This window comes from Lissotriton helveticus, chromosome 9 (genome assembly GCF_964261635.1).
Source record: "Lissotriton helveticus chromosome 9, aLisHel1.1, whole genome shotgun sequence".
Lineage (NCBI taxonomy): Eukaryota > Metazoa > Chordata > Amphibia > Caudata > Salamandridae > Lissotriton > Lissotriton helveticus.
In genome coordinates this window covers 1,077,215,970-1,077,235,505 of record NC_136070.1, presented here as the reverse complement: position 1 = coordinate 1,077,235,505, position 19,536 = coordinate 1,077,215,970, and the positions used below count along the sequence as shown (strand labels likewise).

General features: G+C 42.1%; 1 protein-coding gene across 2 annotated transcripts in view; it reads right to left on the bottom strand.

The window, feature by feature from the left end:
* Positions 1-19,536, bottom strand: part of DNAH1 (dynein axonemal heavy chain 1) — a 1,443,760-nt gene that overhangs the window by 1,145,646 nt on the left and 278,578 nt on the right. For both annotated transcript variants that reach the window (XM_078661462.1, XM_078661463.1), the window contains exon 18: positions 12,024-12,165. In XM_078661462.1, the coding sequence (XP_078517588.1) occupies positions 12,024-12,165 (142 nt within the window). The remainder of the gene's footprint in view (positions 1-12,023; positions 12,166-19,536) is intronic.

Below are 19,536 nucleotides of genomic sequence, written 5' to 3'. Positions count from 1 at the left end.
AGAAACAGAAATCCTGAACCAATTGGAACAATTGACAGAACTGCATCCGGCTACTTCATAAACTTCGATGATTCCTCTGAAGGCTTCAGTGAATCAAAAACACAGCCATCATCAAAAACCTTTAAAGATAAAGCTAAAGAACTTTTGAAACAACTGAAAGAAACATATCTGATTTCTCCATGGATTGAATTTTGGGTGGGTTTTGGTGCATTTATCCTCATACTTTGGCTCATCATGGTACTAACTTTGGGACGCTTCATTGAGGGAAAATATGCTAAAATGGACACAGCAAGTCAGAAAATCAACTTGATCCTCAAACCACACACATCTTCACACGTCGAGAAAAGAGAACTTTCTTCAGCCAACTTCACAGCCAATCCGATACCTGGTGTGGTAGCCTGGGACAACACTGACTATGAAATTTATGGTCCGGTCGAAATCCTGAAATATCCACACCAAATTAAGATCTCCTTGAGTGACTTTGTAAAACCAAACTCATTTGCCGATGATTGGGACTTTGAAAGCATTAATAATATGATGTCTGACTTAGTAATGTCTGCTAAATTTACCAAACATGATTATTTGCAGGGTTCTACAAATTATGATAGTATGTACTGTTATAACCATTATGGTAACCATTTTCTACATAAATCTGCACAGACTAGAAATGTTTTAAATTATAATCAATGGGAACATTGTGCAACCCCTCCAAAAGGAAGCTCAAGGACCTTCTATGACAAATATTCATACTTTTCAGGTTTTAACACAAGTAATGCTGAAACATTTTATTTTAAATTATCAAACAAGACAGGGACAAAAACCATGATAACCAACACAAAATTGATATATTCAGACTCATTTTTTGAACAAATGAATACTTTTGGTTTCGATTATTGGGACAAAAATGTTGAATTGAAAAGTGTTTGGGGTACAAAAGAATGGCAAGTACAGGGTATAGAAGCTTTGTTTAGAGCCTGCATGATCCCAGAACAAATGATATTTTTAAATGACACTGTTCAACAAACCACCTGTCTTGGCCTAACCAAAATCAAAGATTTAATTAAACCGTCTATTCCAAAACCAACAATGTTTAGCAACACTTCTACAGATGAAGAGATAGACGTAAACCATATATTAAACCAAAACAGAACACATCCTGATTGGAAACAGTCGTTGATCTGGCCCACAGATACTAATAACTGTCAAGACAGATTCCTGACTAAAACACAGGGGTTCAAAATGACCAGGCCAGACCCTAGATATCCCCAAAGACATCACCCAGGGATAATAACCACCTACAGTGTGGGCAAATTATGCCTTCAATGGCTGCAAACTTCCACACTGGCAGAAATTAAGCAACACCTAACTTTACTTACTGATGGTGCTGACTTGCGTGATTTCATAATGGGACCACACAAACAGCGTCAAAAACGTTTCATAGCAGCCTCTGTATATGCAGCATACAATGAGGCCTGGAAGGTTACTCAAATTGAGACAGCAGAGAGAATACGGGAAATTGACCGTATTAATTTGGAAAAATCACTTTCTGTAGTGGACAATGGGTTAATGACTCTGTCCTCCAGAATTTTTTCTTTGGACAGCATTGTGTCTTCAGCAATCGACATATTATCGCAGGACTTACTGTTATTACAACACGGTCAGTCACAATTGCGTTCTATTGTACAGCTTGGCTGGACGTTACAAAATCTGCGTTCAGGCTATGTGCCTTGGCGTTTAATCAACACGACGTCACTATTCTATATCTTTAACCTTACTGATAGACAAATCAGTATGGCCCAGAAGGGTGCTGATTATACAATCCTGAGCATTGAGAAACTTGAGAGATTACCAATGACAATGTCAGAACGACCTGTCAGTGAATGGATAATACATGGGATAATAAATATTCCAATCTCAACCTTCAGGTTTCAATACTGCCAAAAATATATACAAGCTGGCATGTACGAGAAATTGGGAAAGGGGTACATTAAAACAACATGGAACCTGCCCTATTCACATGCATGTGTCAGTAATAAAGGACAGAAAGTGTTTCTTAGTGGCAATAATTGTGCGATGTCACTAAGCGGCACACTTCTGTGTAACGGAATTAGTTTGCATGGAGCCTGTGAAGGGAATTCATACAACCTTTCATGTCACCAGCAAGGCGCACCTGCAACAGAAATAGAACCATTCTTTCAAAGACTCTATAATGGGAGTTACATTCTAATTGTAGACCGCAGATGTTGTAGTCTTATGCCCGGGACTCCTTATCTAGTAACTACGACTGCGAAGGTCAAGTGCTGTGGACGCTCGTTGTTCCCCAGCTCCTTTCCAGACAGGGAGGCAAGGGCATGGCCCAACTTGAAAATTACTTCTATTCGAATAGATACTTTAAGCAGAATGAAAACAGTGCTTCTTCAGACGCCTACAAGGCTCTCGTCATCAAAAGAAACATATGATCTACAAGTCGCAAGGACGACTGCAGAGATACATTCATTGTTATCAACTAATTCCCCCATACATTTCGCGGAAATTCTAAACGAAATCTTAAATATTTCTGATACCAATGGGATCTCAAAGGTATTTAAGACAGTATTTTCGATGGCATTAACACCATTCAAAGCCATACTGGGTATTTTTCCAGATTTCGTCCATTCGATTTTTGGCGGACTTCCCCTGATCCTGGGACTAATTGCAGGAATCCCATTCTTAGTCCTTATTTTTCGTTATGGCAACCCATGTCACAGACAAAACTCTTGCGACAAGGGAAGAAACAATCCTAGCCATTGGATACCGGGACCGGATATCAAAAATCCTGGGACTCTCCCGGCTTAGAGACCTAAATATGACTTGGTTTCTATCATTTCGACCAATGTGGCAAAGATGTGTTTTACCTGTATTAAGGTGCCTGCTATGCGGAGAAGAATGCGTGTTAGACACCTGTCTGACGCTACAATCGGATGCGCCAATGGATGCAGAAACATTGTTGAGCCCGATCAAGGTTCATGCTTTGTGCTGCCCTCAAAGGCTACCAATCCTGATGACGGCATTCGTGGAAGCTTCACCACTACGATTGATGGGTAGTGAAGTTCAAGATGAAAGCAGCATCGAACAGGTACGACCTTCTGTCAGCAATGCAAATCAGAATGTCAATGGAGACAATCATGCGCACGAATGCATGATTACACCTATTTCCGAGTTAGTGGAACTTTCCCAGGAAGCTGTTGACAGCTTTTTCGAAAGCCTGAATGATATGATGTTCTCTCCAGAGCAGAAATAGAGACTTTTGAGCAAGCTCGCACACGGCGTTCCCTGAATTCGGCCTTCAACTTTAAAAATAAAGTCACATGAACAGTTTTCCCTCCAGTTCACGGACAGCAAGTTTTTCAACAGCCCCAAAATATTTTTGCATATTTTTCGGGACACTATCTTCTGCTTAAAGTAAGAACTATTCTTAAAGAACTAAAATTTCTAGATTTTAGATAGCTTATAGACATTAGCTGCCCGCTGGTATGTTCACAAATATTTTATTATGTGATGGAATGGTCTCAAACTTTTTTCTGTATTAAGAGCCATTTCATGTGTAAATTTTCATATACAAAATAAGCAATAATATATACAAATGCGTGATTACTTTAGCATTATTCTACAGCTTGAGTGCATACAATACATATGACTGCAATTTTTCCGTATATTTGAAAAATTTCAAAATGCATTTATGTATTTTGGGGTGGTAAGGTATACACTATACTCTGTAGTATGTTGTACTATGTTATACTATGCCTAGATTAGTAAATATGACCATAGTTAGCGTGGAGTGGGTGTGATGTATTCCTATAGGTCCTGAATCGATCCCCCTATTCCTGACCCTATTCTGGTTAGTAAACTAACAAGTTAACTAGTAATCAGCCCATGAGGCAGAAAATCCCCATGATGCAGATACCGTTATCTGACGCAGTCACACTACGGCACAGGAACGTGTTATCTGATTAGGTCATAACGCTTGCGATCTAATTAGACAAGCGATATTCCTCCAGCCCCTGATAAGGCATACGGAGTTCTCATAACAAATCAAACCTATGACAACCTGGGCAAAACCCTGCGGCCATTGTTTTGATTTCACTGAGAACTTCAGTAAAAGAATGTGCTAACGAGCAAGTCGTATTACATCCTTATTGACGTATCTATGTCCATCCTTACGTCAATCTCGGCACCTTAAAGGTATAAATATTACCGATATTGCCCTATGCAAACACACGCCTGGTGACGAGACGGAGCAGCCATACTTGCCGAAGCGAAGAGCAGATCAGACCCCGCTGGCGCAGCCCCGCCTTCCTGACGCGCTGAGACGCGCTGCTTTCTCCTGCCGAGAATTCCAGCCCCGGCGTTTCTGGGCAGCCCTCGCAGGCAGCCTGGAATATCGAGACCAGAGAGAGAGATACCATCCCTCATTCATCCTAACTTCCAGGTACAGAACTGAATAACCCCTCACAGAGAATTCTTTAGTTATTCACTTGGCAAAAACAAACTTAACTTAAACTGTAACTTTCTATTCCCGCCCACGTATTAGGCTTAGGTCAGGTACACGGGGTAGGCGTATTTAGAAACACCAGTTGAGTACGTTTAGTCAAATGTATATGTGTATGTAATATATTTTATTCATTTTAAAACATCATATGGCTTAGAAACCATATCAATGTTTTTACAGTATTATTTTATACTATTGCTTTTAATGTATGCACTTTACTTAACTATAAGTATTGCAATAATATCGATCCATTTCTCTTGTATGAGAAAAGAGACTGATCAATAAATAACACCTTTTTATTGAACACGCCCGTCTCTTCCTTTTCTCTACATTCTGATGAGACTAAGAATGCACGTACTGACTGAGTAAAATAAATTGCCTTTTGTTCACACGACTCTCGAGATATACTCTTGATTAGGGGAGAGCAAAGTTGTCATGTTCTATGGTTGTCAGAAACTAAATCCCTTCTTGTCTAATCAGCGTAGTTAAGTCCTCCTTGAACATTCGAGAAAGTTTCTAGTGAACTCTGAGCTAAGCTGGCAAACCCAAAACTTTAAGTCTAGTATCGACAGTAGTAGACCTAGTTAACGTCTGGTCTAGGCCTTTACTATTGTAGGTATTATTAAAATGCGCAGAGCCTATTGGGATGATAGGAACTACACTACAACTCCTTTTATCATTAACAGGTAGAGTTGCAATTGTGAAACTGGTCTCATCCCCAAAATCACTCTACACCTTCTACAACTATATCTACCAGGTTTCTCCTGCATACTTCCATAAAGGAAATGCATAGTTTCGAGGCTTCATGTGGAAAGGAGGCACTCCAAGACTTTTTGTTGCCAAGTGTTCCAAGTCTCTATATCACAGCACATTGGGGATGCTTGATATACTGTTGGGAAGCCCGATTGCTGTTGCTGTTCGCCGCCTTGCCCTCCGGTGGGGGCACGCTCTCCCGTGAAGCCACCACCGGGACTGAGGGGGACTTGAGGATCTGGGGAGTGCTGCACTACACTCCCCGGCAACGCTCGCGGCACCCAGTTCAAGCCGCCGTCATCGTTGCGCCGGGAGGCGCCTATTAAAGGTCAGTAGGGCTCCCGCGGCGCGGGACGCGCTCGGGCGAAACCTGGGCCAAGGACGGGCCCGTCGGCGGCCGGAGTAGGTCGGGCTGGGCCACCCCTCTTACGTCCTTTATCACCTGTAACATCTGTTGGTGAGTGAGTGGGAAGTGCCAGGGCTGTGACTATCTTGGTATAATGGCTAAATCAACATCTAGCACATGTGCCCCTGACTCAATAGAAAATATGTTGGAGAGGGTCGCTAATATTGTCAACACTGAAATTGAGTTGACTGGAAGGCGCATGTCCCTGGGGCTCTCAATTCCTCAACTGACCCCCTTAGTTGTGAATGAAGATGTGGAGGACACTCCAGTAGAATTGGGAAATATAGTGAGCCCTAAGGTTATTAAACCAATTGCAGACCAAAGGGCGAACACAACTACTGTAAACAGTACTTCTTATAGGGACACAGGTGATAGTGTGACTGACCCAGGAATTGCCTGGGCAAAAAGGAAAAGGAAGACGATTAAGCCTACTTCTCCTAAGAGGAAACAACCACCCCGTTTAAAACCACAGAACACCATTTTAAACACATGGATCAAAGGCCCAGAGACCATAGTGGCCTCAGCAGACACAAGGATTGAATCAGTAACTGGTGTTACCCCTGCTGTCTTACAGGCGTCATGGCTAATCGTTTATCTCATATCCAAACACAGACAGAGTCCATATTACCGCTTCTTAGCAATTTCACTGTGGGAGATACTGTTATTGACATTATTGTGGATACTGTGTCTGAGCGTGTAAAGGAACTTGTTGATAAAAATGTTGCCTTACTTTGGAAGCGTCTGGACCGTTTGGAATCACTTTTCAATAAGTCCAATTCCCACACTGATGCACCTAATTCGTCTGACAAATCAAAGGCTCAAAAGTGCTCGAAATGCTGTATTTCCAATGTGCAAAAACCAAAATTAATTACTGTTCAATCTATGCCAATTGGGCTACCTGGGATTTGTACTGCCACTGAGAGTTATGTTGATCACTGTAATAACCTGCATTCAGATACTTTAAATACATTACATTAACCTAGTCGACGAGCTGCTCCTATCTCTAGTATTCCTAGTATTCGTCCTGCAAATAACACTAGCTCAAGACAAAGCCAAAATTCACAGAACATAGTCATCGCCCAAAGTAAAAATGATAGTAGGCCTGCCGAATTAGGAAGAGACGTTTTAAACTTACCACCTGAAACTTGCCATTATGTCTTGGTCTTAGCAGGGGTTCCCCATTTAAGGGAAATCAGCCAGAGTCCTGGGATCAAATACGTTATAAGATCGCCAGCTGGCTGGTAAAACATAAGAGGTTTGCTATGCAAAACATCAATGACATCCTGATGGTGCGCAGGGTTGGTTGGGTTGGCCCCTCAAAGAAGACTATTGAAGGAGACTGTGTCGTTATTAATTTTCGTCAGCCGGCTCTGGTAAAAGCCATACTAAGCGTAAGGGAGTTTAATAATAATTTCTTCCCCACTGATATTTGGTCTTTGCCCATAGGCTATTTTTATAAACCTAATAGTTTTGACAATTTGGCAGTTACCTTCCCGCCTTTGACACAAAATAGGTTCTCCCCTCTTTCTGATTTAGATACACATGATTGACCGCTCCCCACACTTTTACCTACTGAACTAGTCCATAACATAACGGTGATAGCCACTTTGGCTAGCGATGTTTCTGCGCCCCGTAAATTTTCCCCCACCGAACTAGTTCCTACAATACCAGTTTCAGCCCCCCTGGTTAGCAATGCCTGCGAGTCTTTAAATCATAACTTGCAGGTATTAAGCTGGAATGTCGCAGGTTTGGCTTCAAAAGTAAAAAATGAGGACTGGGTCAATCTGGTTAAAAATTTCGATCTCTTAATGTTCCAGGAGACTTGGGCTACAGGAGATCTATATCTTGAGGGCTTTCAGTGTTTTAATATATGCGGACCAATCCCTGTACATGGCCGACCTTCGGGTGGTCTATCTATATGGGTTAACATCTTATCAGGCGGCAGTATTAAATACATCCCTACCAATAGTTCAAATTTTCAGGCTTTGATATATATACACGGGGGCTTCCATTTGCTTTATCAATTTTTATAATAATGATGTTATAAATATACGAAATACGATTATTGTTAATCTTTTTAACTTTGTGACAGACATACAAACTCCATCAGGGAATCCCACCCTCGCTGGAATCTGTCTGGGAGGAGATTTTAATGTTAAGATTTCTGGGGCAAATATATTAGAAACAGCACATGTACCACATATAAATTTGTGCAAAAGGGGGATGGAATTGTCTGATTATTTGTTGAATCATGATTTATTAAACGTAATGGATATTGCAGCCATAAACAAAAATGATAACCATCTAATACCAACGTTTAGAGGCCGTGACTGCGCTTCAATAATTGATTATATTCTAATATCATCTACATTGGAGGATATGTTAGTTAAAGCGGAGGTCATACTCACTGTATTTGGGGATCATAATCCAATCTCGGTAATGTTTAGGGTCATCTCTAGAACAGATTTCTCTGCAGAACCAGGAGCTCGCAACATAACGCCCTCGACCGATAATTTGAGAATTATCTGGAAAGGTGTTGATAATAGTGCAGTGTTCACGAATATGGTAACATCTTACCAACCTCTTGTCTTGTTGACACCTGTTTGTCGCCCATGGATGTCAACCCTGAGGTAGTAGTAGCTTTTGCACAGGAATTAAACAACTAATATCAAAACCCATGACCTCTAATAATCACGATACTAAGTGGTTTAACAGTGATTGTACAAGGGCTAACCAAGAGCTCCACGTAGCCTTGGCTTTAACACCAAGGGACATAAGTTTTGTTAGATCACTGAGGAAAAGATATAATCAAGTGGTTAAACAAAGGAAAGATGAGGTCTTAAAAGATCAATGGGATACTTTGGCTAGAAAGGTAACTTAAATAACACAAAGGGTTTTTGGCAATCGGTCAAAAATATGAGATGTATGGGTCACAATATACCTCCTTTGAGCTGTAACATAACCAGTGAAGCTTGGGTAGCTAATTTTTCCAAAATATATATAGCTCCTGTTCAGGATGAATTCCATATTGCTACACGAGTCCAGATATCCTTAACTGAAGTCGAGGATGCGATTGATCAAAGCTTAGGTAATAAGGCCCCTGGTCCAGATGGGCTTTACATTGACCTTATTAAGCATAAACCAGAATTTTGGGCTCCGCTATTGCTTAATGTTTTTAATAATTTAATAGATTGCTATATCCCCAGCACATGGTCATCTAGCATTATAGTCCCCATTGTAAAAAAGGAGATAGGCCCAACCCTAGCTGCTATAGACCGATATCACTGATCGACAACACCTTGAAGATACTTGGACGAGTGTTATTTAATAAGATCAGGAGTTGGGCTCAGGATGAGTGTATTTTGGATAAATGCCAGTTGGGGTTCAGAAGTGGACTGGGAACTGTAGAGCAATGCCTTACTTTAAATTTGATAATAGGCAAATACACCATTGCTCGCCAGTCCCCAGTCTACCTGGCCTTCATGGATCTCACCTCAGCATTCGATTTTGTGAACAGATCGCGTCTTTGGCAATGTCTTTTAAAGTATGGGTTGGATGATGCTCTAGTACATTTTCTGGCCTATCTACACAGGGACTTGGGTGCCAGGGTAAGGATTAGTAGGGACGGGGCAGTACCAGGGAACATCTTGATTGGCAGAGGGGTCAGGCAGGGATGCGTCCTGGCCCCTCTGCTTTTCATTTTATATATCAATGAGTTGAATAATGATCTGTCCAAACTAACTAAGGATGTCTTAATGATTAATGGCAAAATGTTACCCGCTCTGTTATACGCAGATGACGCGGTGCTAATGGGCCGCACACCTAATGCATTGCGCACTTTAGTCGGGGGCTTCGCAGATTTTATGAAAATGCTAGATCTTTGTACAAATTTTAAAAAATCATTTTTAATGGGCTGCGGACCGAAAAAACACTCTTTTAAACTTAATTCATTGTGGCACTGAAAAATTAATATGCACACGCACTTTTCCATATCTGGGATTGATATTTTCGGATACTGGCTCCTGGGCCGCTCACCTGGCACATAGTAGGAGCAAATTTGTAAACTAACAATTCTATTTTGTGCATACCACAACCATAAAGAACTGAGGTAGTGCTCCCTCTGTTGAAAATATATAAAAGTCAGTGCCTACCCAGTGCAACATATGGAGGAAAAATTTGGGGCCATGTAAACTGTAAGAACATTCAGACAGAAGAGAATAGATTTTGCCGGAAGGTCTTGGGGGCACCGATAAGTTCTACCTCATTTGTTTGCCATCATGAGTTAAAAATACCGTTCATTGAGGATTATATCAGGACTCGCCCAGTGATCCTCTGGATGAAAGTTTGACAAAACCCGTCAGCAATGCTAACCAGAGATATTATAGTCGATTGGCTTAATTGCAACAAAGGAGGGGACATACCACGGTTGGCGATGGGGAAAACAGGCTGAGTATTATAAATTTGTCACATCTTTTTACAGACCCAGGAAATATGGCAGGTACTAATAAAAAGATCGTTCTGGGGAACTTGTATGCATATGGTAACCTAAGACTTGAGCGTGAAAATCTGAAGCCCTCGGTTGCCCGTTATATAAACATGCTAGGTGTCGATGGCTCCCTCACAAAATTCCCAGCAATCTATCTCACAAGGGCGATTACTCACTGGGAACGAAGTCTGCTCTTTCGCCTTAGGGCTGGCACCTTAAAATATCTACTTTGCTTTCCCTTGGGCTTTAGTTCTAATCTTGAGCAAGCGATTTGCCCTTGTGGTAATAGTGAGAGCCGATCAATGTTACATTTTCTATTTTTCTGTGATTTTTATCAAGTATATAGTAAGTAGTTTTTGATTCCCTATTTTAAGTCTCATGAGATCACTGATTTTAGGGAAGCATATAGGGAGATTGTTATGCTTAATGGGGACAACTTAACACTCCGTGTCAGTACTTTTTTAAGACTGGCAGCTCGTTCCCGTGCCACTATGAATACAGCGTAAGAAAGCTTTGGTTATATGTCTGTTACCAGAACTAATGTACACGTGGTTTTCATGTGTAAGAGTGTTCGCTTTTTAAAAGAAAAAAACCTTTCCTGTTCTTAAAATATATATATATATTTTTTTTTTTTCTTCTTTCCAAATTTTATGTCTATGATTGTTATAGGATTGTTTTGATGAATTGATCATTGTACCTTGTATAAAATCTATTTTGTTACTATATTAATATGTCTATCGCATTTGCTGACCTACTTTTTAATATTATATTAGTGTATGTACTGTCTTGACTTTTTATTCTGTACTTTTATGGATATTTCCCTGTATCCGAATAAAGAAATTGAATTGAATTGAATTGATATACTGTTGTACGACTGCAAAGCCAGCCAACTATTGACTAATGACAGGCTCTTTGGCCCCATGAATGGCCTGGCTTCTTGTATTGACAGGTGGCTCTGGGAGAAAGCTTCCTATAAATGTCCCTCCTGCCACTAAACTAGTAGTTGATATTTGGAAGTACTCATTCGAAGAGATCAGATGGGAGGGTAGAGTGACTGGAGAGACACCCTTATGGTTTGAGATGCACCTGCCCTAGGTGGCCACTCTTTAGGGAGAGTGGTGACAATCTTGACTACTTATCAACTTATTCAATTAAAATACCTGCATTGAGTATACTACACAGGACACCATTGTTCAAAATGGGATAAGACTCTTCCGCAACATTCCTTAGGTGCAAAGGAGATTGTGCTAGATTCTTTCTTACGGCTTAGGCGTGCCTAGTTATGCAAGTACAGGGTGATGAGAAACATGTTTTAGGCTGGCTGATACCAACAACCCGAATCTAACCCTTATACACAGATTCCAAGACATTGATGCCACCTTATATGAGACAACTTTACTCCATCTGGGTCCGGTTAAGGTCAAACGTAACAATGCACAACATTGGAGAGGAACTAATTCACCTTCCATACGCATGTGGACTCAAGGCATGAATGTTTGTAGCTTGAAAAAGAAATCTATCGTCCCAGTTACTATCTACTCACAGCCTGGTGGGAATACTTGCAACTGCACTGAGATATTGCCGAATAAACATTGGAGATTTATGGGAAATAAGTAACAGTTCCCTTATGAACATTTTGAAAAGGGTGTTGTCTTGTATCCTCATTTGCAACTATAGTTACATTATGTTTTTACAATCTGAATTGTCTGGTGTAATGCTTTTGAAGATGCAACCAACATGGGAGCAAGATGGAACCATTTTGCTCCATGTGAAAAGTGAGTAGACTTGTCGCCTGTTTTAGGGGGGCAAGGATTATAATCTATGTGAGAGAATAGCAAAGAATATATTACCGCAAGGCTATCCACACGCTCCAGGAAGTTATTCTGATCAACCAATTGAGCTTTACGGAATCTATCCTCATCTTCTGAATGTTCTTCTTGAACAGTTTCCATTATGGATAGGATTTTATTTGGCCAGCTAATGGCAGCCCACCTAGAGAATAAAAAATGCAAAGCAGCCATTAAAATGAAAAGAGTTGCAGTCTATATTAACTGCTACACACTGGCTCACAACCTCAACAGTGCACTCCACATGGACACAAGAGGTCTTTGGGCCGAACCAAACCACTACTCACCACAAGCATATTGCACCTCAAAAAAAAGAAACACCTTATAACACTGTAACACACAGCAGACTATATCACAATCCCACACTACAGCTCCATGCCCACATTGCAATCCAGTACAACCGTACACACTTTGACAAAACACCATAACCTCCGCATTGCATTATGATACACTTCATCACAAAACAACACAACACTACTTCACAACAAGGCAAGCTGTAGAACACAACAAAAAAAACACAGCTTTCTCACCACACATCTCTACCCACAATAAATCACATAATACTGTTAAGTGATCAGCACCACTCTACTACATACATACAAACCCTGACAGCTACGCACCAACAACTTTGCAAATCCAGGAATCCCAATAAAAACATACGAGTATTGACTTTGGCACAAGTACATATCACACTGTACTTTCACTGACCAGGAGGCACCAAACAATGTTGCATAAGAAAACCAATACCTACCCGTAACTATAATTCTCCAGCATTTGTATCTTTCAAAGATTAACATGCTTGAATCATTCCCCATCGGAGAGGCAGGTTTCCCACAGTAACTTTAAAACAGCAGTATAAGAATACAGCTTGCGTGATAAGCCTTAAACCAATGTCACTTTTGTAGCATACACACCTCATTGAAAAAGTCCCAAACCTTAGCTAATGAAGTGAGAGTGCAACTAAACACCAACCCTCCTCGGGATGTCAGATGTCAGCTCAGATTTCCAGTGTGAACAGAGTATGTAATTGCAGGTAAGCTTCTATTAGGTGAGGAAAGAAGGTACAAATGAACCTATGAAAGATACCAATGCTGGATAACTGTAGTTATTAATTGTTACATATGTTCTTCTCCAACGCTGGATTTTTCATAGATTTACATACTTTAATAAGATTAGCAAGCAGTACCATTCATAAATAACGTCAACATTTAGAATGAAGGGTTACAATAGAAAAAGGTTTACCATAAGGAAAAAGATGATGCAGAACAGGGTGTCCTACCTCCTCATCTCTTTTCGACTACTGCTTCTATGTAGTAACTTTGGGTAAATATATTATGTTTCATCCATGTCACTGCCTGTCAAATGCCTGTGAGGAGTACCCAGGAGTTGGGGTTGTTGGATATGCCAATCTCCTCATTTAATATGCGGTAGCAGACTGCCCTGTTTTAATTTGGCAAATGTAATGACTGAAACAACCCCTCTGGAGATTCCCTGTTTGCATAAGGAATAATCCTTTTTTATGATTTGAGAATGCCACGGACACTTGGTGAGATTTCTTGAAGTCTTTTGTTCTGTCTAGATATAACTTCAAATATTTATGCATGTCAAGAGAATGTGGAGCTCACTGCTGCATCTGAAGGATGTTAGGAAAAGGTTTTGAGCACCAATGGCTCTTTGAAATGAAAGCCAGTGGGCACATTTTGAAAGAAATGTGCATTTGTGTGCAATGACAGTCTGCCCTTGGTAAAGTGAAGAAAAGGCTCTTTCACTGTGAATACCTGAATTTTTCTCACTCTGTCTGAAGCCATATTATGAAGTAATTCCATGAGAGGTATTTGAAACTTACCTTATGGCCTTGCTCGAAAGGGCTCTGCAATAATTGTGATAAGATTATATTAAGTTCCCATCTTGTTGGTGGTCACGGAGTCAGCGGGAAAGCCCTGAAGAGACCATTGACAAATTCTTTAATGACAATGCTGGCTCATAAGAAAGGGACAGATAACTGCTATCACTTTGTATTATATGTTTTGTTAGTAGTCTGCATCCCCTCTTGTGCTCAGGAGCTAGGCTGTCAAGTTGAGAGACAACTGTTTATAATGCAGTAATGACTTGTTGCCCAGATGAATGAGTGGCAATCAATAGTTTCAGGAGAACTGAGTAAGCATACACGGCGGGTCATTTACTTGATCTTGTATTTACGAATATCCAGTCATTGCAAGCTAATACTACCCTTCCTATGTCCTGGATGGATCACTTTCTTATCTTTAAGCGTCTCTATATGCCAGGTACCCCCTTAGCAATCCCTAGAAAAGCCTATATGAAGCAACCATGGCACAAACTAGACAAGGCTGATTTTGCAAATATCCTAAACGCGTCCTGTCCAGACTGGCCCACTAAATTAGAGGAAGTAGATAGCGCCTTTAGGGGTTGGACCAATAACTCACTTGACCGCTGTATCCCAATGAAAATGACAGGGACCAAGCCTACACAAACCCATGCTTGGTTCAATGAGACTCTTTACATAGAAAAGAAGAAAATGTAAAATTGTGGAAAGAGCCTGGAGGTGGACGTATAACGTTGCTGCAAAAATAATCTAAAGGACAGCAATCAAAGCCTACCACAAATTAGTTTAGAGGACTAAAACTGTGTTCTACGTGAACCGGATATCTTCTAGTCCCAACCCCTACAAAACTATCTTTTCCCTGATGAAGGAAATGGTGAAACCTCAGGGAGGTACATCCAATATTATATCTACAAACACACAGTGCGAGTCATTAGCAGAGTACTTCATCAAGAAGGTGGAACATATTTATGGTACACTTGATATAGGCAGGAAGGCTCTAAATCTTTAAAAGCTGTTAATCCCTCAGCCATTCTTCACTCTCTACCTGCTTTTCCAATCATGTCCATTAAAGATCTGGATGCCTTAGTAGCTATGGTTAAACCAGACTCTCCTGATGATCCCCTAAAGCCTGATGTCTTTAGGAAACTTTAAAATTGTCTCATGATTGAGGGCAAGGAACTAATTAATACGTCTCTTCTGCTGGCAGGAATCCCTATATCATGGAAACATGCTAAGGTTATCCCCGTATTAAAAAGCCCCCATTGAATCCATCTTTATCAGAGAACTTCCAGCCCATTTCGCTGCTTCCATACCTAGCCAAGATTATGGAAGCTCATGCTAACATCACTCGGACTCGCTATTTGGAGGTCAATGAGATTCTGGATAGTTCTTAAAATGGTTTCCGCTCCAAACATAGCACTTAGTCGGCTCTTTTGGCGGTCACCGAGCAATTGTGGGCCACGTTGGATGAGGGGAACACGTCAGCACTGATTCTGTTGGATCTAAGTGCAGCCTTTGACAACGTCTCTCATGAAATTCTGCTTCAAAGGCTAAAGGAGATTGGTGTCAAAGACAATGCACTGATCTAGTTCTCATCCTTTTTATCCGAGCGCTCGTTCCAGGTACATGCCTCCCCATGCATTCAGTATTCATCCTTTGAGATGTGGAGTCCCCCAGGGCTATGCCCTGAGCCTGGCGTTATTCAATGTATATGTGCGCCCACTGGCCCTGTTGGTCAAAGCATGTAACATCAAAATGGTATCATACGCCGATGATACACAACTGGTCTTCACTTTCTCTAATAATAGCGATCTAGACCAACTGAAATTTTGTGAGGTTCTTCTGGCTATTTCTGACTGGATGGCAGCGAGAGCCGCCTTGGAAACTCCAGCACACAGAAGAGCTGACATTGCGCATTCTCAACAGTGACAAATAGATCTAACAAAGGTTCTCCTCTCTTGGGAGCGACCTTGCACCACCTCCGGATGGAGAAGCCATTCGTGATCCGCTTAGTATTGACGGCTGAGTTTATCTGCTCTGGAATTCAGAGAGCCCACCAGATGTTGAACCACCAGGGAAGTAACCTGATGTTCCAGCCATGTTCAGAGACACAGAGAGTCTTGACATAGAGTCCACAACTCCAGTTGGCAGTTCACTGCCAGTTGGATTGCTGTCAGTTCCAACAAGTGATGTGGAGCTGAGACTCCGCACGGAGACCAGAGACCTCTGATCGCTACCTCTTCCAGGTGGCCTTCCCAACACAGAAGTGACACATTTGTCACCACTGTGAGCTTTGGGAGGAAGAGAGAGATATAGAGGTGCTGCTGACCCAATCGCGGTCTGTGAGCCACCACTGTAGTTCTTTTGCAGTTCCCTTCAATATCTGGACCAGGTCGGAGAGATTTCCCTGATGCTGTGTCCACTGTGTCTTCATGTTCCACCGAAGAGCTTGCATACACCAATTGGTATATTTTACTAAACAAATGCAGTAAGTGATGAGGCCCAGGAGCCTCATAGCCAGTCTCACTGAAATCCAGGATAGAGCCTGAAACATCAGTATCATAGTCCAAATATCCTGGATTCGCTGTTCAGGAGGATTAGTCCAAAACTGCACTGTATCATCTATCTATTTACCATTTCTCTCATCCATCGTTCCACTCACTCATTCATCCACCCATCCTTTCTCTCATTATCCATCCATTTACCCTTTCAATCATCCATTCACCCTTTACCTAATCTATCCCTTCACTTACTCACTCGTCCACCTTTTCATATTAATTATGAGCTGAACCTTTGTCTGACAGAAGTGTGTTGGCCATCAAGAATTTCTCCCTTGCTGTAGTCCCTAAAGCAGGGGGTGAGGTGGGGTTATGGTTCCTAATGCCCCTGCACCTAGGCAATCTGAAAAAGTGGAAGTCATGAGTCATGCATGATTCACAGTGCCAGTCCATGTGGTGACTGCGACATGGTGTTGTTTCCAGGGCTTTAAGTGGAATAAAAAACTGGGGGGGTCACTGCATAGGGGGTTTTCGATGTTATTAAGAGTGTGGCTTAAAACACCCAAGCTAAAAATCTGTGCTTAGTATAGTGCCTCCCGACTGGTATTTTGCCTCTTCTGTCATTGTGTCCAGATATATAACACAACAAGTAACTTTACAACTACAACAAGTGAGAACTATTTGCTTTGTCAATGGTTGTTAGTTGCATAAAATAAAAAAGCAGCAACCATGGCTTCGTTGAATGTAATATTCAAAATGCATCAGTTCTAAAATGATGAGACTGTGAAAGAACTCTAACCCCTTTTTTTTACCTTCTTTCACCAGCTTCTTTTCTTGAACTGGATTTTATAGCAACATTGGCGTTTTTGCACATTTCTTCCATCTGACATTCTGTACTGCCCTAGACCGAGACTGGGGGACGCCCACCCCTTGCTGTACCAGCCCTGACTGGCCCATTGTCATTCTGTATGTGGCAATCATCAGCCCCACACAGAATGACAATGGGCAGGGTGGGGCTGCTCTTGTGCTCAGAGGAGTGCGAGGTGGCCCAATCAGGGAGCTGAGGCTTCTTGCAGGGAACAGTGCTGTTCCCTGCAATGCCCAAAATTACGGACAAAAGGCGTCCGTAAAAGGGATCCTCATGGACAACGGATGTGAGGTCCAATATTACGGAGGGTCCGTGAAATTTACGGATGGTTGGTCACCATAATTATGGGAATTATATAATCACAGGCAAAAGGTGTGAGTAACTTCTTGCTGGGGGTGTCAATGAGGGGAGGCCCCAAAAGAGAGAAAAAATTAAAAAGATAAAGACTACGAATTTTGATAAGGAGACCCGTCTGAGGTTGAACCGTGTACGGCGTCTGACCAAGGTGCGAGTTCAAAGTTAAAAAACATGTAGTGCTATCTGATAGCACGTTTCATTTTCATGGAAAAGGTGTCATGTGGGGCTGCAGAGCCCAGGCACTGGATGTCGTGCTTCGGACATGGTGGATTGGATTTCAGGGCATTAGGGTGAATATGGGGCATTAGAGGAAATGCAGTGGATCTAAATCAAATAAAAGGAGAAATAATATTAATATAGACGTCTGTTGTAATCTTCCTCTTTCCCTTCCCTTGGAACATTCCTTTCCCCCCTCCTCTCCCCTCCCCCTTGGAACGTTCCCCCAGAGTTCACTTTAGAATGTTGGTGAGTCTGTCAGTTACGGAGAGTGGATGACAGAATAAAGACTGCCTCAGAGTGTTCTTACTTCACAACAACGCCCTACTGGGATCGAAACTTGTCGGCGTCTTAGCGAAGCAAAAACTCCCAAATTAAAAATTTGTAGTGCTATCTGGTAGCATGTCCTATTTTCATTAAACTGAGAGCCACTGGATTCAAGATAGCCTGGCTGATGAGGATTATGAATCTGAAACCGGTCCCAGGATGCTTGTTTCCGGTCCAGAGAAGACATGGCTTGGCAGTTCGGGCTGTACTGTTCCCATGAGGCACAGGGTCAGACTGATTTGCATATAGCCATGTCTGAACTGGGGTGGCTGAGTGAACTAAAGAATGGTGATGGATTAAACCCAGATCAGTTGACTGGAGGTGAGTGTTTGATTTGTTCAAATGCTCCGTCCATCATCCCCTTTTGTATCGCTTTGTTCGCCCTAAGTGTGGCAGGGTATGCTCAGACGTGAGTCCCTTGTTCACTTGGCCACTGGATTCAAGATAGCCTGGCTGATGAGGATTATGAATCCGAAACCGGTCCCAGGATGCTTGTTTCCGGTCCAGAGAAGACATGGCTTGGCAGTTCGGCCTGTACTGTTCCCATGAGGCACAGGGTCAGACTGATTTGCATATAGCCATGTCTGAACTGGGGTGGCTGAGTGAACTAAAGAATGGTGATGGATTAAACCCAGATCAGTTGACTGGAGGTGAGTGTTTGATTTGTTCAAATGCTCCGTCCATCATCCCCTTTTGTATCGCTTTGTTCACCCTAAGTGTGGCAGGGTATGCTCAGACGTGAGTCCCTTGTTCACTTGGCCACTGGATTCAAGATAGCCTGGCTGATGAGGATTATGAATCCGAAACCGGTCCCAGGATGCTTGTTTCTGGTCCAGAGAAGACATGGCTTGGCAGTTCGGGCTGTACTGTTCCCATGAGGCACAGGGTCAGACTGATTTGCATATAGCCATGTCTGAACTGGGGTGGCTGAGTGAACTAAAGAATGGTGATGGATTAAACCCAGATCAGTTGACTGGGGGTGAGTGTTTGATTTGTTCAAATGCTCCGTCCATCATCCCCTTTTGTATCGCTTTGTTCGCCCTAAGTGTGGCAGGGTATGCTCAGACGTGAGTCCCTTGTTCACTTGGCCACTGGATTCAAGATAGCCTGGCTGATGAGGATTATGAATCCGAAACCGGTCCCAGGATGCTTGTTTCCGGTCCACAGAAGACATGGCTTGGCAGTTCGGGCTGTACTGTTCCCATGAGGCACAGAGTCAGACTGATTTGCATATAGCCATGTCTGAACTGGGGTGGCTGAGTGAACTAAAGAATGGTGATGGATTAAACCCAGATCAGTTGACTGGGGGTGAGTGTTTGATTTGTTCAAATGCTCCGTCCATCATCCCCTTTTTTATCGCTTTGTTCGCCCTAAGCGTGGCAGGGTATGCTCAGACGTGAGTCCCTT